The sequence below is a fragment of the Littorina saxatilis genome, linkage group LG17 (genome assembly GCF_037325665.1).
Source record: "Littorina saxatilis isolate snail1 linkage group LG17, US_GU_Lsax_2.0, whole genome shotgun sequence".
NCBI classification, from domain to species: domain Eukaryota; kingdom Metazoa; phylum Mollusca; class Gastropoda; order Littorinimorpha; family Littorinidae; genus Littorina; species Littorina saxatilis.
The window spans coordinates 43595163-43620131 of NC_090261.1; the positions used below are offsets into that span (position 1 = coordinate 43595163).

The 24969-nt window shown below is 40.9% G+C and overlaps 1 protein-coding gene across 2 annotated transcripts in view; it reads right to left on the reverse strand.

Moving 5' to 3' along the window:
- Positions 1-15563: 15563 nt before the first annotated feature.
- The window catches only part of LOC138953099 (serine/threonine-protein kinase D1-like), a 135198-nt gene continuing 125792 nt past the window's right edge, over positions 15564-24969 (reverse strand). For both annotated transcript variants that reach the window (XM_070324882.1, XM_070324883.1), the window contains exon 19: positions 15564-23959. In XM_070324882.1, the coding sequence (XP_070180983.1) occupies positions 23753-23959 (207 nt within the window). In that variant the 3' untranslated portion in view covers positions 15564-23752. The remainder of the gene's footprint in view (positions 23960-24969) is intronic.

A 24969-nucleotide genomic window follows, 5' to 3' on the forward strand; every position in this document is an offset into this window, starting at 1 on the left:
CTTGCTTTTACTCAGGACAAACATCAGAGGGGCCGATTACCAGCGAGGGGTGTGTCAGAAACACGTGGACATGAGGACGTGTGAATTTATTTGGCCGAGGAAAAGCAAGGGTATTCACTCTTCCACAGCCCATACAAACCCGACGGGGGTTATTTCTGAAAATCGTCTATTGCCTCATGGTATCGTTATCTCATATGGGCCTTCTTTCTCTCTCAGCCGGCGTCTCGCCTCGGCACATAAAGGGTTCGAACAGTAGAATACTGAAATATATGGTTAAACTTTGATTGGAAAAGGGTGTTGATCAGTACGATTGAATACTCGTGGAAATATATTTCCTCTTCGCTGGCGCTTCAAGGATGTGAACAGGATTACGATACATCACCCAAAACAAGCTACATGAATTTAAAGACACGCATTCTTCCTCCATGCTGACACCATAAAAAATACATGTACTTAGATAATGTTTCAATACAAACTCGCGACCAAGTGGATACGTGGATAGGTACGCACATGTACTGGCAAATACCTTATCAGTATCCATTCCGCACATGTTTTGCTATCCATATAATATTAACAGTGTCCGTACAGAGCAAAGATAACTGTCTGAAAATGTGCGTGTATCAGTATCCACTTGGTCAAATACACACATACACAGGCAGATATCTTTGTGCTGTGCCGACACTGCCAATATCCATCGTAGATACGAGCACTGACTTTGGTTTTTTGGACTCTAAACCCAAAACAAATGGATACTAGACACATTCTGTTGGCTTGCAGTTGATGCATAAGGTTAGGCGTTTTACACAGACGAGCACAAAGACTTACAAGACTTTTCAATCACCAAGGAGTCACAAAGTGTTATACAAATATTTACTACACATACGATTTCCCGTAGAAGAATATACACAAGAGTGGACACGAGATACATCAAGTCAATTGCAAGATCGGCAAAGTGGGATTTAGACAAAGTGTCTGTAATGTGAGTATACGTAAATGCAATGTGCTACAATTTGGGAGGTGGGGGTTGAAACTGTTAATACGTTCCTGATTTAGACAGATTTGACAACAGATTTTTGAAATATTTGATTGATAGAAGTTCACAAAATCAGACGTGATCAACAATTTACAATAATTTGATATTCCAACTGAAAAGCGAAGAAAGGAATTCTCGAGTAAGTGAACAATGAAGATGTTACGAAGTCATTTTCTTCGTTCACTTACTTCATACTGCATCCAAACCGCGCGCACACACACACGCACGCACACACACACACACACACACACACACACACACACACACCTGCACACACACACCTGCACACACACAATAACGAAAATGACATGTCCGTGAGAATACCCGAATGAAAGCTCTTTAAGGCACAGTCCTTCCCGTGTAAACGACTCGGCTGACCATCTCAGACCTGGTCAGGCCTTTACATGGGATAAGGCCATCCATCTCAGACCTGGTCAGACCTTTACATGGGATAAGGCCATCCATCTCAGACCTGGTCAGGCCTTTACATGAGATAAGGCCATCCATCTCAGACCTGGTCAGGCCTTTACATGGGATAAGGCCATCCATCTCAGACCTGGTCAGGCCTTTACATGGGATAAGGCCATCCATTTCAGACCTGGTCAGGCCTTTACATGGGATAAGGCCATCCTTCTCAGACCTGGTCAGGCCTTTACATGGGATAAGGCCATCCATCTCAGACCTGGTCAGGCCTTTACATGGAATAAGGCCATCCATCTCAGACCTGGTCAGGCCTTTACATGGGATAAGGCCATCCTTCTCAGACCTGGTCAGGCCTTTACATGGGATAAGGCCATCCATCTCAGACCTGGTCAGGCCTTTACATGGGATAAGGCCATCCAATCTCAGACCTGGTCAGGCCTTTACATGGGATAAGGCCATCCCTCCACTTGGACACCGATATCAAAAATCAACAGCCTGCTGGCGCTTTTTATGAAGATATTTCTTAAAAGGCAAAAAAAAAAAACCAAGCCTGGGCAGATCCCAGATAGCGAGCTGAGTTGGGTTTTTAACGAGAAGGAATGTGCCTTTAACATAAATTATAAACAAAAGACATGTATAGATATATTCAAATTATGACCATAATTAAAGACAAATTAAGATGGTCAGTGGAGTCCTTGGTGTCAAGGTATGGCAACATTCTGTGGAGAAAAAAGACGGTGAACGTATAATCTCTTTACATGATCATAGATATTAGACACATACCTATAGACTTATTTCAATCATGGATATATTTAGTAAGAAGATCAAATGATCAGTGTATCGATCAATACTAGCCACCATCCACACGCACGCACGCACGCACGCACGCACGCACGCACGCACGCACGTCAGTTGCCTTGCAATGATGAATATGTTCGGCATACACACATGAACACATAAACATGTATACTAATTAAACAAAAAGCACAAACGTGACACTCATTCACGTACGCACTGACACACACGCACTGTCATACAAACACACACACACGCACGCACGCACCCACGTACGTACGTACGCACAAACTGAACACACACACACACACACACACACACATACATACATACACACACCGTCACACCCACACACACACACACACACACACACACGCACGCACACGCAGTCTTCCTTCATGTACTGGTATATATCAGCGATGAGTGAATGGGTTGCAGTGAATGATTGTTTAGTCAGGAGGGAATTGTGGAATAGAATACCTGCTGAAAAATCACACAACATAAATCTCTAACATAATTATTGTACACATGTCATGATCAGTACAATGATATCACTCTTAAATAATGGTCAAATGGAAATCTATGCCAACTAGGAATCCAAAAACAAAGAGACTGCCAACTACGAATTTGTATATTTTAAACGTAACGGGTTGCAATGATTGTCCAGTGAAACTGATAACAACTACATGTCATATATATTCTACAATTATATGTCAAAGGTTAAAATGATGGTCCAATGACATTGTTTATTACTCTTTCTTTTTTTAAAATCTTAATCTTTTGTAAATAATACGTTAATGCCACACAGGACAGAAACACACACACACACACACACAAATACACACACACACACCACACACACACACACGCACAAACACACACACACACACACACACACACACACACAACATACACACACACGTCACGAACTATACAACACTGAGCGCTGTTGTGTATATGCTGACACATACAAGTATTATGAGCTGCGAACTGAACAATTGCTTGCAAGGGAAGGGGGGGGGGGGGATGCTTGTTAACGGGAACACATCATTATCTTGTTTATATTCTTGCCTTTGAAATGCATATAAACAACAAATCTTAACAAAAAGTACACAGGTTGTACTTGAAATGTCAACCGTCAACTATCAACGACTTGATATATTTAAATGACACGGACACATAAATATGTATATATATATATGGTGCTTGCATTAACATTTTTACAAAGTATCTACCATTTATGGCAAACATGCCGACTTGCAATTTCAAAGGTATGTTTAATAAACTTGTGCGGCAAAAAAAAACAACCCCAGTACCATAAAATTATAATCATGTTGCGAAACAGAAAAAAACCCACAAGCTATAACTACAAAACTCGGGGTTTTTTGGAGTTCAAAATGTTTCTGTAACCATTTTCTTTGGGTCTAAGCATAATTCTGGACAGGCTTCCCACGCTAATGGTTTGATTTTGCAACTTATCTTTTTCTTCGGTCTTAAGTGAAATGGTGATTTACTTCTCTTGCGTACACAGAACAATCACTCAGTTTCTGATGTCCAGTTAAAAGACTTGCATGCAAGTAAATGAAGAAACGAAATAGAAGACAAAACAATCAAACAAATAGGTACATGAATATTGAATATTGAATGAAATATGATGGAAATGTCACTTGATAAAATCATACACAAATTAATATGCGCAAATGTTCTTGTTAAATTCAAGACCGCTTTGATTAATTAACTGACAAATCAATATACAAGTAAACAAACAAAATGAGTGAGTAAATGAGTGACACAGAGAGAGAGAGAGAGAGAGAGAGAGAGAGAGAGAGAGAGAGAGAGAGAGAGAGAGAGAGAGACAGACAGAGAGAGAGAGACAGAGAGAGAGAGAGAGAGAGAGAGAGAGAGAGAGAGAGAGAGAGAGACAGACAGACAGACATACAGACAGACAGACAGAGACAGAGAGACAGACAGACAGAGAGACAGAGAGAGACAGACAGAGAGAGGAATCTGTTTAAATGCACGGACGTTCTATGCTACATCATCTCAACACGATTTAGATTATCCATGTTAGTGTTTCTCGCATTTGTTTTGTCATCCTAAAACCAATGTTCAGGTAAAAAAATCAAAAACAAAAAGTCAACAACACAGAAAATCTGCCATCAACAAATAACATCATTTTGAAAATAAACAACAAATGACTGTGACCAGCTGTTGAGCAAAATCAGGTGTGAATTAGGTACATATGGCTATCAGATAGTCTTCTTCTTCTTCTGCGTTCGTGGGCTGAAACTCCCACGTACACTCGTGTTTTTTTGCACGAGTGGAATTTTACGTGTATGGCCGTTTTTTACCCCGCCATTTAGGCAGCCATACGCCGTTTTCGGAGGAAGCTATCAGATAGTGATTCTTTTACTCAAACGATATTTAGAACAAAAATCCATTTATACATAACAGATCTTTGGGCAATAGCTTAACAACTCTGCGTATGTGTGTGTGTGTGTGTGTGTGTGTGTGTGTGTGTGTGTGTGTGTGTGTGTGTGTGTGTGTGTGTGTGTGTGTGTGCGTGTAAGTGTGTGTGTGTGTGTGTGTACGCGCGTGTGTGTGTGTGTGTGTGTGTGTGTGTGTGTGTGTGTGTGTGTGTGTGTGTATGTGTGTGTGTGTGTGTGTGTGTGTGTGACAGTGTGGGCGTGCGTATGTACACACGCGCACATGCATGTGTGCGTGGTTGAATACGAGTTGTTGTTGTGGACAAACCTAGGTTTTTGTTGTTGTTGTAGTTGTCGTTGTTGGTGTTGTTGTCAATAAAACTGCCAATGTTTATGAATATTCCTTGTCAAGCAAAATCGATAACATATTTACAAATACTCGTATTCGAAGAGGAACCACTGCCTTGAAAGATAGAAAACCCTGTCAAATTAATAATGAAATATGACCCATTTCAACACACTGCATGACATTAAACCAGAATAGTTGAATCTGCTTCACTGGTTGTAACTGTAGGCCCTATTGATCATTGTGATTGTCTATTCATCTGACCTTCCATTCAACCTCGTACAGAATCACAATTAGTGTTTGCACAGTTTGGGTCACCAGAGGCTGAGAAAGCCATGCTCTTGATATTCTCAATCTCACAGTAGCCTTTTCCAATGTAAAAAGATGTCCGTGATCTTCGTGATTTCCTGGTACCGGGGGTGGCCATTGGATGGTGTTGGCCAGTGCCTTCTGCCTTGGTGCAGAACATTGTGTTCAGTAGTCCCCTGTCAAGAAGAGAACACGAACACAAACATGCGTGAGGGTTTTAGTAGCAAACTGGTTTGTTTTAATTTAAAAAAAAATAAAAATTAAATTTATATTATTCATTTAAGTGGCTGTTGGATTTATTGTGGAAGACGTCATGTCCTAAATATTCGCTAGTACTGAGGACAGAAAAAGTGAGTTAGTCAGTCAGTCAGTTGTGGAAGACTTGGGTTGGACAGGCGGGACACATACACGCCTTTAGGGTAGTCAAACGTGGCTCGGAGCTGCATTGTGTCCCCTCTTTCTTTCAAAAGCCAATCAATTAGTTTTATCGGTACTCTTCAGCTTTAAAGCAGAAGGTGAATAAACATGTGTGTACAAGAGTTACACATCCATTGTCAATAAGGACCGACCAATATGTTTTGAAAAATTCCCAACATGTTTGTGTGGCTTTTTCTCTCTCATTTACTTGTGTTTTTGTATAGCTTTTTCAATCACCAACGCGGGATAATGGGTGACCATCGTGATCAGTATGCACGTGACCAGAAAGGCCTTGAAATAACGTTCACAAAGAATACACCCGAACAGTAACGTATTTTTACAACATCATTCCTTGGGCATAAGCCTCGCGACGGCAACAACGTTAGACCTGTGTACGGGACGCTTTAAACTGCGCGCATTGGCAAAAAGCGGTCGTTCATGGAGAAATCCTTACTTGCCCACTGCTGTTCAGTTACTTCCGTTGGCCAGTTAATGCCTGTACAAACGTATATATGGCGCTTTTGGTCGTATTTATTTCGCTCAGGACTAGGAGCTAAAGTAATAGGCATGTATTGTTGCTGTTGCAGCAGTTAGCTTACGGACGACCATAGTAACAGGGATGAACACAGTTTAGTTTTTGCATCTTTTTGTATTAGCTGCAGGACGACCATAGTAACAGGGATGAACACAGTTTAGTTTTTGCATCTTTTTGTATTAGCTGCAGGACCCCCGCACAATAATAATGAAAAAAACACAAAAATGGGCTTCTAATTGACATCAAGCGTACAGTGGTACCTGAAATGCAAGGCCCCTTGGACAAGAGGACAAATCCATAAAAAGGATGTACATTTTCTCAGTGTAGTCCCTCCGTCTTTCCGAACACAACATCTTGAATTTGGGACACTGTTCTTGAATTTTACCAACTCAACTACAGTATTCTCTCTCTCTCTCTGTCTCTGTCTCTCCCTCTTTCTTTCTCTCTCTTCAGTGTGTGTGTGTGTGTGTGTGTGTGTGTGTGTGTGTGTGTGTGTGTGTGTGTGAGTGTGTGTGTGTGTGTGTGTGTGTGTGAGTGTGTGTGTGTGTGTGTGTGTGTGTGACTGAGTTGCAGCTGGGCAGTTAAATAAAGGCTATAATCTCTCTGGTGTCCACGGTTTGATCCATGTTTGTTTTGTCTGTCTTTTGTGAACATTCGCTCAGTTATAAATTTATATTTACTAAATTTGCCTTAACCTTTCAAGCGAGCAGAGTGGCCGCAGGGATAAGAGCTACAGAATGCAAACACTGTTAACTCCAAAGTCGTGGGTTCGAATCCCACTCCAATCAATATTTTTCTGTGTGTTTGTGTACGTATCTGTCCCGGCTGTGCTGCAAATCCGGTGACAGTGTGAGAATGGTGGTGCCAGACCGATGTCATGGTAGGAATGGTGGTGCCAGACCGGTGCCAGGGTAGGAATGGTGGTGCCAGACCAATCTCATGGTAGGATTGGTAGTGCCAGGGTAAGAATAGTGGTGCCAGACCGGTGCCAGGGTAGGAATGGTGGTGCCAGACAGATGCCAGGGTAGGAATGGTCGTGCCAGACAGATGCCAGGGTAGGAATGGTCGTGCCAGACAGTTGGCAGGATAGGAAATGTAGTGCCAGACAGATGGTGGTGCCAGACCGGTGCCAGGGTGAGAATGGCGGTGGCAGACCGATCTCATGGTTGGATTGGTGGTGCCAGGGTAAAAATAGTGATGCCAGACCGGTGCCAGGGTAGGAATGGTGGTGCCAGACCGATGCCAGGGTAGGAATGGTGGTGCCAGACAGATGGCAGTATAGAAAATATTGTGCCAGACAGATAGCAGGGTAGGAATGGTGGTACCAGACAGATGGGAATGGTGGTGCCAGACAGATGTCAGGATAGGAATAGTGGTACCAGACTGATATCAGGATAAGAATGATTGTGCCAGACATATAGCAGGGTAGGAAAGGTGGTGCCAGACAGATGTCAGGATAGGAATAGTGGTACCAGACAGATGTGAGGGTAGGAATGGTGATGCCAGACAGATAGCAGGATAGGAATGGTGGTGCCAGACAGATGTAAAGATAGGAATGGTGGTGCCAGACAGATAGCAGGGTAGGAATGGTGGTGCCAGACATATGTTAGGATAGGAACGGTGGTGCCAGACAGATGTAAGGATAGGAATAGTGGTGCCAGACAGACAGCAGGGGAGGAATGGTGGTGCCAGATATATGCAAGTATAGGAATGGTGGTGCCAGGAGAGATGTCAGGATAGGACTGGTGGTGCCAGACAGATGTAAGGATAGGAATGTTGGTGCCAGACAAATACCATGGAAGGAATAGTGGTGCCAGACAGAAGTCAGGGTTGGAATGGTGGTGCCAGACTGATAGCAGGGTAGGAATGGTGGTGCCATACAGATGTCAACATAGGAATGATGGTGCCAGACAGACAGCAGGGTAGGAATGGTGGTGCCAGACAGATGTCAGGATAGGAATGGTGGTCCCAGACATACAGCAAGGTAGGAATGGTGGTGCCAGACAGATGCCATCGTAGGAATGGTGTGCCATACAGATACCATGGAAGAAATGGTGGTGCCAGACAGATAGCTGGTGGTGCCAGACAGATAGCAGGGTAGGAATGGTGGTGCCAGAGAGATGGCAGGATGGGAATGGTGGTGCCAGGCAGATGTCAAGATAGGAATGGTGGTGCCATACAGATACCATGGTAGGAATGGTGGTGCCAGACAGATAGCAGGATAGGAATAGTGGTGCCAGACCGATTTCATGGTGGGATTGGTGGTGCCAGACAGAGTCAGGATAGGAATGATGGTGCAAGACAGATAGCAGGGTAGGAATGGTGGTGCCAGACTGATAGCAGGGTAGGAATGGTGGTGCCAGACAGATAGCAGGTTAGGAATGGTGGTGCCAGACTGATAGCAGGGTAGGAATGGTGGTGCCAGACAGATAGCAGGTTAGGAATGGTGGTGCCAGACAGATAGCAGGTTAGGAATGGTGGTGCCAGACAGATAGCAGGTTAGGAATGGTGGTGCCAGACAGATAGCAGGATAGGAATGGTGGTGCCAGATAGCAGGTTAGGAATGGTGGTGCCAGAGAGATAGCAGGGTAGGAATGGTGGTGCCAGACAGATAGCAGGTTAGGAATGGTGGTGCCAGATAGCAGGGTAGGAATGGTGGTGCCAGACTGATAGCACGGTAGGAATGGTGGTGCCAGACTGATAGCAGGTTAGGAATGGTGGTGCCAGATAGCAGGTTAGGAATGGTGGTGCCAGAGAGATAGCACGGTAGGAATGGTGGTGCCAGACTGATAGCAGGGTAGGAATGGTGGTGCCAGACAGATAGCAGGTTAGGAATGGTGGTGCCAGACAGATAGCAGGGTAGGAATGGTGGTGCCAGACAGATAGCAGGTTAGGAATGGTGGTGCCAGACTGATAGCAGGGTAGGAATGGTGGTGCCAGACAGATAGCAGGTTAGGAATGGTGGTGCCAGAAAGATAGCAGGTTAGGAATGGTGGTGTCGGAAAGATAGTAGGGTAGGAATTTTTGGTTCCAGACGGATGCCAGGGCACGAACACACACAAAAATATTGACGGGAGTGGGATTCGAACCCACGACTTGGGAGTTAACAGTGTTTGAATACTGTTGCTCTTATCCCCGCGGCCACTCTGCTAGCTTGGTGGTTTGAGGCAAATTAGTCAATATAAAGTTATTACTGAGTGAATGTTCACTAAAGATGGACAAAACAAACATGGATCAAACCGTGGACGACAGAGAGATTATAACATTTATTTCACTGCTCAGCTGCCTGTGTTGGTGGTTGCAATAGACATACTGACTCAGTAACACACACACGTGCACACACACACGCACACACACACACACACACACATCGCTCAATCAGTTATATGGGATAAAAGGACACTCTGGGCTGATTTCAAGGGTGTCTTCTCATCGTGGAACCCCATTTTTAGACACGCCCCCCCCCCCCCCCCCAACCCATTTATGACCTCCCCCTGTTAATGCATGCCATATATTCTCATATTTTCTGTTCATTAACCCTTAATCATTTGCCTCCATTTCAAGACTCCCTCCCTTTGCAGGCGTGATTTTCTCAGATTTTTTGCGGTTTTAAATGGTAACTGTGCTACAGTCTTTCAGTTTTATCTTTTATTTAAATTTTTTTTGGGCAACACCAGTTTATTTTTCCTGGAGGTTTTTATTTCCGTGAGGACGTAGATACTGGTTTAGTAGTAAGTACATGATCTTAGTACATGTAACTGTATGCGTTTTGTCTGAGCAGTTCATTGTAGAGGTTGAATTGCTTGGTTGCTGCTTAAAAACGCTTACACACAGTGCACTGTGCAGTTAGCAAGCACGATGATAGAACAGTGTAAAAAGTATTTTTGTTCTTATTTTTCTCTTACAATAAAATTACATGCTAGTATTTAAAAGCTCCCTTTTTAAATTATTGTCATTGTTTTTGTATTTATTTATTCAGCATTTTTTTGCTTGGAGAGAAATTATTACATGTTGTTATTCTTAATTGGAAAACGTTAGAAAAAAATAAGAAAAAAAATACATGAAACCAGAGACAACACACTGATAAAAACAGACACCAACACAACACGGCTAACTTTCATACCAACAAAATCCCAGTAGTACTCCACTATAGCGACACCTAAAGGATCTAAAATTGAGCGGGTTGAAGCGTATGTATGCAAGAAAAGAGGAAAATAAGCAGTCCAAACCACACAACACACACTCCTCTAAAAAATAGAACGAAAGAACATTTAGAGAAATAGAGAGACACTTACACACCAAAAACTGAAAAAATGGCACACCCAAAAAAGAGAACAAGAGAAGAGAAAACATCTAGTTCAACAGCATATTTATTATTTTCCAGGATAACAATGGAAGAGAGAGAGCATAGCATAAAAGAATACAACATTGCAGGTAGAAACCCAAACCAATCTCCCTTCAACCATCCTGGTATATATAACAACATCAAAGATGTATATAAATCAAACATACATATGTATGGTATGCAAATAAAAAAAGGGATATTGTAAAAGAGAAAACACAGATTTTCTTCTCTTTCGTAAAACGACGTATGCACAAAATCTGAACATAAATGAGAATGCGATGTAGGATTACAAAAAATAAAAAAATTCCCATTGTTACAAGAAATACTTGGAGACTCTTGGTGAGATTACTGAATATTAAGATCAAAACTGTCGATAGTTTTCATTCATGTCTGTCTTTGTGCTTTAAATGGGACAGTTACATTTTCCCTCTGGTCACATGATTTGTTGTAAATATTGGTCCATTGGAAGTAATCAGACAAAACAAAATAATTAACCGAAAAGAAATGATCTCTCACATGATCAAGTTTCATTCCTCTGTGCCAGTTTTAAACTGTGGTCACACAAAAAAAGAAAAAGAAATGTTAACCATTCCCATTAATTTTAGGAAACGAAATCCGGTACAGCTTGATTCACAAAAGGATATTTTTCTCATCTGTCTTATTTCATTTCAACTACCTAGTCCATTTCTTTTAACTGGTCATCTTAAAACTTCTTCGTTAATATTTCTATTTAGGAAATAAAGTGGCAAACAAATTCATTCACAAAATGCTTCTTCTCACCATTTACAATTCCACTAAAAGAAACTCTTAAGTGTAATGTTTCTAACAGGCTGTTAATATGGAAACAAAATTCCTGGATGAAAATTCTGTTACTGTTCCTGGCACTAGCACTGATCTCGTAAATGGCTTTTACTGTTTCAGCTGAGCTTTACATGAAGATTAGACCGTGAACTAAAAACTTGTTATCACTAGTTCTTCCAGTATTCGTGAGGCATGATACTAATACTCGTCATACTTGCTGATGAAGCTAGCTGTTAACCCTGCAGATAATACTTTTGTTCTGATAGTTATGGTTCATAGTACAAAAAACAAAACAAAACAAAAAATACTCCTATGCCACAAAATAGAAGTGAATTTCTTAACTATGTGTTTGTTTGTTTATTTTGTTTATTTGTTGCTTAACGTCCAGCCGACTACGCAGAGCCATATCAGGACGAGGAAGGGGGGATGAAGGGGGCCACTTGTCAAGCGATTCCTGTTTACAAATGCACTAACCCATTTCTTGTGTCCCAGCAGGCTTTAGTAAAACTAAATTAATACCTACTGGAAGATTACCAGTTTCCAGTATGTTAAAATAGGCTTAACCTATCTACTGCTGGGCTTACATCAGAACACTAACAGATTAAACTATACATGAATCGCGAGACAAGCGGCAAGAGAAGAGATTTTTGGAAAAAATACAGGTGAATGAGCAAGAAGGCAGAAAAAAGAAAAGAATTCATGAAGAAAAAGAGAGCATGACAGGAAAGAGGAACCAAAAATCTACCTAACAGCAAACTAGAAAGCTCCTGCGGTTCCAAAAACAGGAGGGGCCTTTAATTTCATAACCGCAGTGCCCCACTGCGGGATTAACTATGTGTATCTATATTAAATTTCAGTTAAAATGATGAGAGAGAGAGAGACCTTTTCACAGGGTCGGTCCTAGAGCAAAATGTCAGGTCATAAAATGTTAGGTCACAGCTTTAGTGCCAGGTGTCTTTGAAAGTTGCCAGACATATTACAGGTCATGTAAATGCATTAACCTCAGGTCAGTTTCCTTAAAAGGGAGTTCTGGGGTGAAGTGCACGAGAAAGTGCCCAATAAGGTGGGACCCACACACTGGGTCAGATTAATTAAAATCTCAAATTTAACTAATCCGACCCAGCGCTTGGGTCCCACCCAGGTGAGCACTTTTTCATGCATGCACACCACTTCTAGTGTCCATTTTAGGTAACTGACACGGGGTCAATGCAGTAAAGTAAACTGCGACAGGATTGGAAACTCTTGACCAAGACACAAATTTACAGAGAATGCTTTGTAAATGAACCCAGAGGCACTTTTGTGTAATATGCTTTCAAACAGCTAAAAGTATTATACACAGTAAAGATATCTTCCTTCTGGTGTCAACTATCAGATAAACTACCACAGATCTGTCCACGAGATTCGAGCACCATTTAGTCGGAACACATACCAAAAATGCTATTGCCTGGCTAAATCTTCCTACGCAGAGTGGACATTTTTGTGCTTAATTAATATCGCACAGATTAACACAAGTGTCCGAGTTATAAAATCAATTCAGAAAAAAAAAATCTTTCTTTGCACAGACAGCATCCAGGCTGTACATCTTTTTTTTTTATATATATATATAGATATATGCGACAGGTCTGGCAGCGGAACAAAATTCAGATGTGGATGGAGCCGCGAATGCAGGGACGGGGCGGCGTGAGAGTACACCGGAACAAGGAACAGGTGTAAGGAGGAAAAAAAAAGAAAAAAAAAAACAATTAAAAAAAAAAGATATATGTTCAAGTGAAAGTATGTCTTATCCGCGGTACAAAGCCCAGCCAGATCTGTTGTGATGTATACTAGATGGCCTATACATCTCAGGAGAAAGTTTTTATCTCCAACATTCTCCCTTTCATCTGGTCTAAGTCTAGTATGGACACGATGTGAGCGGGAGATATATATATATGGGAGAGGAATGAAGGAGGTAAGAGTGGGTTATATTGTTTTGGAGACGGATGGATGAAATTCTTCTCGAAATGACGGAAAGGTGATACGTCAAACCTTGCTGCCCTGATGACCATCTCTTGAAAAAAACTATGCACCTGTCCAAAAAGACCACCCCCAAGGACCCATGATGAGCTTTTTCCCGGTCTCTTTAATTAAACTTTCCATAATGACCACCTGTCTTTGACATCCACTTTTGGTCAGTCCCTTTGGTGGTCATTATAAAGGTTCGACTGTAATAAACACACAACTCTCTCACAATAGCTCTTTTGGTGGAAGCTCCTGCTGAATTGATATTTCCTTTAGTGGCCAGTAAAAACAAATTTCATTCATCCCTTTCAACGTTCTCGTTTTGGACCAAACTGAAAGATTTTATGCATTTATTTAAACAAAATTAATCACTATGCACTCTCAGATAAATCAAGTACTTTCCTATTCTAAGGCAACTAACATGTGCAATTGCATCTATCCAAGGTATAGAAAGCAAAGAACAAAAGAAGAAAAAAATGATCTTTCTTTCTTTATTTGGTGTTTAACGTCGTTTTCAACCATTCAAGGTTATATTGCGACGGGGAAAGGGGGGAGATGGGATGGAGCCACTTGTCAATTGTTTCTTGTTCACAAAAGCACTAATCAAAAAATTGCTCCAGGGGCTTGCAACGTAGTACAATATATTACCTTACTGGGAGAATGCAAGTTTCCAGTACAAAGGACTTAACATTTCTTACATACTGCTTGACTAAAATCTTTACAAAAATTGACTATATTCTATACAAGAAACACTTAACAAGGGTAAAAGGAGAAACAGAATCCGTTAGTCGCCTCTTACGACATGCTGGGGAGCATCGGGTAAATTCTTCCCCCTAACCCGCGGGGGGTGAAAAAAAATGATCATGCACTTCAAACGAGCAAATTATGAAAAGAGATGTGTAAATAAAAAGGGAGTAAACAACACAAAACGACCTAAAAAAAATTATACATGTATTTACATTTTTTCAAAAAGCCGCCAGGTTTACTATGGTATGTAAAAATGAAGACTTTATAAACAAAGTTCTCACAAAAAGATAACAGTGATCTACATTATGAATATAAAATTTCTATGAGAAATTCAAAGTCAAATCGTGCAACAAAATATTTAAAAAATGGCAATGTTAACAAGTGTATGCTACATATGCATAATCAGTAATATAAAAACCTACAAATTGATTTATGCGTGATTCTATTTCAGTGACAATGTAAACAGAGATTTTACCGGTACTCATGTGTCATTCTTTTCAAACGTAAATATCTTTGAAAACATTTGTATTATGTAACTGTCATTTTCACCGTCAATGTGAAAAACAGTTCCATCAATTATACATAACAACCTGCTCACAGCCGAATGAAAAAGGCAAACAAAATGCTAAAAGTACAACAAAAGTAATAAATGTCGCTTTTCAAAGATCTTTCTTTCTTTATTTGGTGTTTAACGTCGTTTTCAACCACGAAGGTTATATCGCGACGGGGAAAGGGGGGGAGATGGGATAGAGCCACTTGTTAATTGTTTCTTGTTCACAAAAGCACTAATCAAAAAATTGCTCCAGGGGCTTGCAACGTAGTACAACTTTTCAAAGATGGAAAATGAACATTCTGGTTGACAGAAATTTGATGTGCAAGTGAATAAAAAGGGTAAAAATGTCTTATAAATCTGAACAATCTGTTCAATTTTAAGCCCTCACATATAAGAGAAACTATTGACTAGTGATCTTATGGCATGCTGTAGCCAAGCGCAAGATAAAAACACCAATAAGTAACAACAACACATTAGAATCAGAAGCAAAAGGTAAAAAGAAGAAACTGACAACAACATAAAAAGTATACCGAAACATAAAGAATACATCAATATCACAAAAACAGCGAACAGAAAAAAAAAGCAGTAAAAGTTTTTCAAGACACTGAGTTTATATGCAAGGTGGCATGGACATTGTACATTGTGAAGATACATTGGTTTGTTAGGAATGATTCTTACACATCATTCACAATTCTAAGCTGCTCCTTAGGGCCTCAAGAGCATTCACTAACACAGGCGCAGTGAAGATGCAGTGAAGATACGGTGGCTGGGAACCAAAGTTTTAAAAGGACCCCCCCCCACCCCCAATTAAAGAGACCCCCCACCCCACCCCAAAAATCTTTCATATGACCGTTTATTTATCTAGCGCGACCATGCTATCACGGACTTCTGACAGCTCCTGTAGGCTAGTGTGTACCCTGGGACAAGGAGATTCACATGCAGGAGCTGTCAGAAGTCGGCCATGGCATGGGCCACTGATAAACAAACAGTCTTGGCACTACTGTAAACGCCTAATTGACTCCACTGAACAAACCACCACTAGCACAAGGTCTTGTGTTGACAGCTTAGCTGATAAAGGCTGTGGAACCACAGTAGGGAAAGTTTTGTAGAGGAGGTCGGGCTTTAAAGTAATTTCAGGTCTTTTTCCAGTTGTATCCTTTTGTGTGTGATGATAGGCTGCTAACAGAGGTATTTTTCATTTGGAAAATTGCATTTTAGCGAAAGAATGCAAACTTATAAATGACAAAACCCACCTCAGAAGCAAACAAAAGCAGCCAGTCACATGAGCATAAGTATACAGCAGAGAATATTAGGCACAGCTTAATCTCTCTTGAATAATTTTCAAATATTTTCATTTTGTCACAAAATTGATTCAGGCATAATGCATCATTCTCCTGCGCCTTTTCAGAAAGTGTTTCAACTTCTGTGCTTAGCTTTCAGGTTAGCACAAAAATGATTTGCAGGACGGGTCCGAGAAGTATAGTGTGCAACAACAATCCTCAATATTATCAATAGACCAGCTCGATTTGTTTCGAACTTATTTCTAAAGTCTGTTACCAAGGCCAAAAATCCCCCAAACAACCTGCCATAAACTGCTCAAAGTGATAGACATTGAACAAGCAAAACGTAAGTTTTAAAGTAAACACAAGACATTTATATTTTCAGCTCATAACCGGGCCCAATCACAGATTTGCGTACAGTTAGTTTGTCACTTAAACACGGAATGAACAATACCTTGCTTTTCATGTAAACCATAATGTAAACAGGCACAGACGTGTCCAGGCTTTTACATGGGGTAAGAGCATCCATCCTTCTACTTGGACATATTCCAAAAATGAACAGCATGGCCGTTTCCTGTACAGAGTTTTTGAATTTCTTGCTAAATTAGTTTTTCAGATTGACACAGATTTTGTTTGTTTGCTTAACGCCCAGCCGACCACGAAGAGCCATATCAGGGCGGTGCTGCTTTGACATATAACGTGCGCCACACACAAGACAGAAGTCGCAGCACAGGCTTCATGTCTCACCCAGTCACATTATTCTGACACCGGACCAACCAGTCCTAGCACTAACCCCATAATGCCAGACGCCAGGCAGAGCAGCCACTAGATTGCCAATTTTAAGGTCTTAGGTATGACCCGGCCGGGGTTCGAACCCACGACCTCCCGATCACGGGGCGGACGCCTTACCACTAGGCCAACCGTGCCGGTAGATTGACACAGATGTCAGTTACAGAATGAATAGACGATGTTTGGAAATAACTGTCTGGGTTTGTATGGGTTGTGAAAAAGTAAATACCCGTGCTTTTTTCAAATAAATGCACATGCACCTTATGTTTCAGACACACCCCTCGCTAGTGATTGGCCCGTGCAATGTTTGTCCCCCTAGAAACAAGGGTATGCACTCCTTCACAACCTATACAAACCTAATAGAGTTTTTTTGTTTGATTTTATCCATTCACACTCAAGAACTCTCATTCCGCGCAGAAAGCAGCCAGCTTGTTGATTTCTTGGTAAGAGTCCATTTCTTGGTAAGAGTCCAAGTGAAATAATGTTCTTATTTCTGGTAAAACGCTGGACATATCTGTAGTGATTTACAAGATGGTTTACATTAAAAAGAAGGTACATTTAACAGAAAAGTAAACAGGCGTGATCTTTTCTTGATAAATTTGTCCAAAATTTAAGTATCAGTTTTGCCATGCTAAATTATTCCTATGATGCCTTGTGCGCAATGAAATATAATACAAGTGAAAATACAACACAATGCTACTCTAAGCTGCCTTATCGTCAAACCTGTGTTTTACTTTATGCATGGTTTGTCAGGTTTATGCCGATTTTTAAACCTATTCTATCACACACCCAGCTATGAACATACTGTAATCATTTAAGTGAGAAAGCTTTTAATGGTTGTCATAATATTGCTGCAAACATATATGAAGAACTGACATATGGTCCAACATTCTACTACCAATACTAGCTAGCTGCCCCCCACCCTCATACTCTCTTTAGTTTAGATCACTTGCAGAAAGATCAATTCCAGGACAGTGTATTAACCCTATACAGTGGAGTCCGGGTACAACGAATCTCAAGGGAGATACATTTTAGTTCGTTATATCAGTAATTCGCTGTAGAGTTTTCAACCCTAAATGGCCTCAAGACAAGTTTTCCCACTCACCTTCAAATGATCGTCCCATCGATCTTTCCTTGGAGAGTACAATCTCTGCATGTTTTCAACAGCTTCATAATATAATCCATAGAGAGGCATAGTTCAAATGTTCACTTCACTGTAATTTTAGAAGTAAAATTTAAAAAGTCGTGTAAAAGCATGTACCATATTTTCCAGGTCATAAGGCGCGACTTTTTTCCTCCTCGAGTGTATCAAAATACGAAAAAAATCAAAGAGACCGCCTGCGTACCAGTCAAACAACTTGTGATAATGCATGTTTCAGCTACTAGGTACTACCCTGGCCATGTTTCCTCTCAAGACATCAAAGAGACCGCCCCATAGGTTAAACTCGGTCACTGACCCCGGTGCAGGAAGTGTTTCCTCTCTCAGATATGACAGGGGAACCACCTCTCATAGCTAAAACTGGGTCATTGACCTCTGGGAAGAAGGTCAGTGTCTCTAAACAAGGCATCACAATGGACCTGCCTTTGATCTCGCCCCACACACAGAGCACACATATTTCCACTCTGTATTCTTCCTTTGATGTGCGGCTTATTTTCATTCTTCGACCGTTTGTTACCGGTATACTTTTAATTGTGTTTGTGTATTTTTGTCTTTGGAGACAATTATTGACATCAGTTCGTTGTAGCCTTGTGACTTTTAGAGACAAAACGGCTCTGGGGCGATGAAAACGTGTTTGTTATAAGAAGGGTTCGTTATGCAAATGAGTTCAAAAGGTTCGTTGTAGCCGGAAAGTAACAAGTAAGAAATAGAAGGCTGTCTGCCGGGAAATCAATGGCAGTTCGTTAAAAGCGGGATTTTGTTATACCCAGGTTCGTTATAGCTGAACTCCACTGTATATAATTATATTATCTATTAAGACCCTCTATTTTTAGACTCCTCTACTATAAGGCCTCATTTCCTCAAACGTTTTCTTCATAGTGTCAATAAATCTACCTCCATCTTCCCTCTTTTCACCGGCACGGTTGGCCTAGTGGTAAGGCGTCCGCCCCGTGATTGGGAGGTCGTGGGTTCGAACCCCGGCCGGGTCATACCTAAGACTTTAAAATTGGCAATCTAGTGGCTGCTCCGCCTGGCGTCTGGCATTATGGGGTTAGTGCTAGGACTGGTTGGTCCGGTGTCAGAATAATGTGCAGGCATGGGAATTGAAAATTGTAAAAAAGGCGGAAAATTTATAACTGAAGACGCGAAGCGTCAAGTCGACGGCGCGAAGCGCCTAGCGTTACTAGGGGGGTCCGGGGGCATGCCCCCCCGGAAATTTTTTTTCTCCAAAGAACCCAGATGGTGCAATCTGGTGTCATCTGAGCTCCAAGTTTGCCATTAAATTCTGTTTTTAGAATCAGAGTTTTTAGTACAAAAATGTACCAAATTTTGCTTACATGTATTATATATGGTTTAAATTTGTAAAAAAATTTATCTGTTGAGACAAACAGGAAAATGTAACTTGTAACACAATCTGTGCAATCTGGTTTACTTTCAAACATAATAGTTCAATAACTGAGGCGGGCGGTAGCAGTGCGTGAACAAAGTACGGAAAGTTTTCGCGGGCTTTTGCGCAAAGGCCAAAGTAACCGGTGCTTTTTTTGTGTGCCTCCCCCCTTTATTTTTTCGGCGGACACTTTTGCATTTTCGGCGGAACAAAAAAAAATTTGGCGGACAATTCCCATGCCTGAATGTGACTGGGTGAGACATGAAGCCTGTGCTGCGATTTCTGTCTAGTGTGTGTGGCGCCTGTTATATGTCAAAGCAGCACCGCCCTGATATGGCCCTTCGTGGTCGGCTGGGCGTTAAGCAAACAAACAAACAAACAAACAAATCCCTCTTTTCAGACCTACATTTCTCAGATTTTGGGAGGCCTTAAAAGAGAGTTTCCACTGTTCATCCTCCAACAACCCCCTGTTCCTCAACTGGGACGGTGTAGGTGTACGGCGTACAAATCCATAGCAAACGGATATGGGGGAAATATAAGTGATGGCCCTGCGATTCTTTCTTTATTTGGTGTTTAACGTAGTTTTCAACCGTTCAAGGTTATATCGCGACGGGGAAAGGGGGGGATGGGATAGAGCCACTTGTTAATTGTTTCTTGTTCACAAAAGCACTTATCAAAAAATTGCTCCAGGGGCTTGCAACGTAGTACAATATATTACCTTACTGGGGCCCGGCGATAAAACATTCTGTACCCAAGAGATTTATGAAAAAAGCTCAGATTGAGATTCCGTTGACATAACCCATTGGTTACCAAGATCTAAGAATTTCAATAAAAGAGTGATGAGACAGATCCTTTATGAACAGAATAATTAACCATTGAAATCTTACCCTAAAGTTAGCCACAGCATTCGGTTACTTCTTAATTTATTTTGTAAAACAGCAGATCCTAATGCCTGAATAACAGACTGCTCGGTGCCACAATATCATTTACCCTGATTCGTGCACAAAATTCTCATAACTGCAATGACATTAGTCTACCTGAACCTACTGTAAGATTTTTTCACGTGATTTTAAAAAGTCATTCAGGCATGTGCACAGTTCCAACATTTTCTACAATAAGACAAGAAGGGAGACAATCCTATAAAGGCCACTCAAGAGAGGCAACCCTGAAGATAACACCTACATACTACAACTTGCCAAGACATAAGTATTCACAAGACCCTACATGGGGGCGGGGATGTAGGTCAGTCGGTAGCGCGCTGGATTTGTATCCAGTTGGCCGCTGTCAGCGTGTGTTCGTCCCCACGTTCGGCGAGAGATTTATTTCTCAGAGTCAACTTTGTGTGCAGACTCTCCTCGGTGTCCGAACACCCCCGTGTGTACACGCAAGCACAAGACCAAGTGCGCACGAAAAAGATCCTGTAAACCATGTCAGAGTTCGGTGGGTTATAGAAACACAAAAATACCCAGCATGCTTCCTCCGAAAGCGGCGTATGGCTGCCTAAATGGCGGGGTAAAAACGGTCATACACGTAAAATTCCACTCGTGCAAAAAACACGAGTGTACGTGAGAGTTTCAGCCCACGAACGCAGAAGAAGAAGAAGACAAGACCCTACATACTTTTCAAATCTAACAGGATACCAGAAGACACGATAAATGATCACAGAAATAAATTAAACATGTTAAAAAAAAAGATTAGATGTTAAAATATGGTATCAGCCATCATCGTAGGCTTCATTTGTTGGAAATCACTCCACATATTGTAACAAAGCTAATGAGCTGATCATTAATTCTGCAGCAGGTAAGGTAATATTGATAATAATCATCTGTGATATAGAAAAATAGATGAAGGAACAATGTGAACACAACACCCCCCCTCCCCCAACCGCCTGTTTCACCCTTAGCTCGCATTCATCCAAACTCATTAAATCCTTCGATTTACACAAAATGCACAGATAATGAGTCAAGGTGTAAGTAAAGCTGTAAGATTATCAAGGCACAACAAGTTAAAATCTTTGCCATCAAGAAACACTCTGTACAATATACAGAAAAAAGAATACAACGGTATAGAAACACTTATGGAATGAGAACTACAGGCACAAAAATAAGAATATAATTTTGTTTATGCCAGGAGAAAAATTGAAAATGCATACCAGACAGAAAAAGAACATAATACATCACAATATCATCGTCAAGAGGATGCAAGTAGATATCTTAAAATCATGCACAACTACTACTTTTGCACTCACTGTACCTGATGTTCTGCTATACCAAGACAGTGTGACCAAGTAGTTATTATAAAAATTGTGAAAACCTCTTATTATTCATTATATAATTCTAAAAGCTGTCTATACAAATCTGCTTACAATATTTCACTTCAAAGTATGCACTTATACACACACACACACACACACACACACACACACACACACACACACACACACACACACCTGCATTATTTTGAACAATGCAATTAACCTACTCTCTACATTCGTTGTTGGTAGCCCATATCGGTCACGCATACACGTATAAATAACTTCCTGTGGTGCTTTAATGTTTGAGTAACAATACCACATTAAAAAATATCAAGACCGCAGACATTACATCATCAAAGAATGCATGCAAACCAAAGAGTAACTTGGTACACAGAAATAACTCGTAAGGCAGTGCTGGACACAGTTTGAGAAATATTTGCTGTTACAACAAATGACCAACGTTGCTACATCTTTGTAATAGCATGTCATGTGTCACAAACACATAAAATGCTAGCTACTGTAATAGGCACACCGATTTGCGTCACGATTTGTGACAGGGAAAAAGTAAAACATAACATACTGTCACTCATGCAAAGTGTTCATACGCATGGGAAGTGAGGGGTTGCAATGAAGTCGCACAGAAAATGAATTGGCTTCATTGAAGACGAAATGACTTCACAGAACATAACATAACTTCACAGAAAGTGAAATGACATTACAGATCATGAAACGAGTTCATAGAACATGAAATGACTTCACAGAAAAATAAACGACTTTACAGATCATGAAATGAGTTCATAGAACATGAAATGACTTCACAGAAAGTGAAAGGACTTTACAGATTATGAAATGACTTCACATAATGTGAAATGACTTCAAAGAACATGAATGACTTCACGGAACATCAATATCTCTCGACTTTCACAGCAAAAGCAATACACTGTAAGAAGACACTGGTCCAAGGAAAAACACTACTTCACATCACTTCACAATTTTGGATCACTGCAGCCACTTTTTGAACATATTCCACACAAACACATACAATCAAGCCTTGTTTCCCCGCACACGTAGATGTAAACACAAAGTCCATGTGCAACGCAGTCTCGTTATCTTAACTTGTAACAACTTTTAGTTTGCAAATATGATCTGAAAAGAAATCTCTCACTTTGAAGTACCTCTTTTAACAGATCACTTGATTCAAAATGCTTTATGTACAGCTCCTTCACTGGTCAGCATTCTGTCGCTTTTTTTCCAAATGGATTTATTCATTTGATTTCTGACCACCCCATGGACTATTCTTACACACATGCAATCAATCAATCAATCAATATGAGGCTTATATCGCGCGTATTCCGTGGGTACAGTTCTAAGCACACATGCTGAGACACACGCATTCACACACACACACACACACACACACATATCTCTCCACACACACACACACACACACACACACACACACAAAATGATCCACTAGTCAAAAGGCTGTTTCCATCTGCCAATTATACATCAGAACCATCAAAATGTGATGATAGATGTTAGACAAAAGAAGAAGAGATTGCACTTCCACTCCCATGTAAATGGAATAAATAATGAAATCAGGTTGAATTTCACTGCAGTAGAATGCGCTTTTGCATTTACATTTTGCATGCTAAAGGAAACACAGCTCCATTTAAACCACCAGTGAATACACCATAATATGACCACCAGCTTACTCTGAAACTATTGCTTCAGTCAAACAGGCTGTTCAATCTTCAACAAGCATAATCATCTTAACACAAGTCCACAGGTCTGAACATATCACTTGTTAAACTTTTAAATAAAAAGTTGTTAAACTGTCTAAAATCTTGGTCGTTCTGGTATGGCAGGGCTGGTACGTTCGACACTTTTCAACACAACACACTGTTCCAGTGACATACTCAAAAGCATCTGCACAAAACACAGCTAAGCTTCATCAATCACACAGCACTGGGGAGAAAAAAACCAGACACTTACAACGCACAGAAAAAAGTGGGGAAAATGCAGCGACTCTCACAGCCAGCCACAACCATAACACATCCACAACAAAAACAGGGGAGAGGGGAGGGAGGAAGAGAAAAAAAAAACAAAAAAAAAAACCGGCGGGTGACAGTCAGACAACAGATAAAGCTTGGCGTCACGATTGAGCGGTGGCAGTCTGCCGTTCACGGATTTTGCTGAAGGTGTATTTCTCATTCAGACCTTTCTGGCCGACTTCCTGCCACACTTTCTGGCCGTGGTCGCGACGGTACTTCTCCCAGCGCTCGTCGTCCGATTCGTGGGTCAGGTAGCGCTTGCCCACAAACAATTCCTGCGCCCGCAGGTCACACCAGGTCTGATAGTCCTAGAAAGGAGAGATAAAATCCAGGTAAAAATGATGCTACAATGTACCATAATAAAAAACCCAGAAAGGTATATGTTATTAGAACGCTTAATTTTTGACAAAACAAAACGTTACGTTCACTGATCTTCAACCCAATTGTCTCGCTTGCGTCTGCTGAGCGAGTTTCAGGACAATTTGTCAGATAAGTTTTTTTGTTTATTATAAATGTTTGTCTGTCCATTTAAAAGACCACTGGGTCAAAGACCAGTGAACGTAACGCTTTGTTTTGTCAAAAATTAAACGTTCCACTAACATTCCTTTCTTGTTTTTTTATTTTGAATTTTGGATTGTTTCTTTCTTTCTTTGGAATTTGACGTCGTTTTCAACCACGAAGGTTATATTGCGACGGTTTTTTGGATTGTAATAAACCGTATCGGAAAACTCACTCTCCCAAAAGAAAAAATATGAACAGGCTAGATTGCTTTCAAGTATTTGCTACATATCACTATTTACGCACTGAATCAGGCAGGCATGAAGACAAATGAACAGGTAGATAGAAATCAGAAAGCTAGCATATCTTTCCACTGAGCTTAATTGGGCAAAGTCGACTTCGTGAAGTCAACTTCTCGAAGCTTGCTGCACAAAGCTTTGGAGTAGAATTTTTTGGTAAAACAACTTTGCAAAATCTTTGCGAAATACAGGCTGAATTAAGGACAGCCTGAAAGAGAAAAAGTTATTTGAGACAGGAGGTTGTGTTACTCTATCAGAATATTTGAAGAATCAAATTACATTCCTCCTCATGAAAGCAGTCATGTTCACCATAATAGATCTACAGGCATGGGAATTGAAAAAAGTAAAAAAGGCTGAACATTTGTAAGTAATAGCAAAGTGGACAGCGCAATGCGCCTAGCCCTGCTAGGGGTGTTCGGGGGGCATGCCCCCCCAGAATTTTTTTCTCTCCAAAGAACCCAAATGGTGCAATTTGGTGTCATATGACCTCCAAGTTTGTCATTAAATTCAGTTTTTAGAAC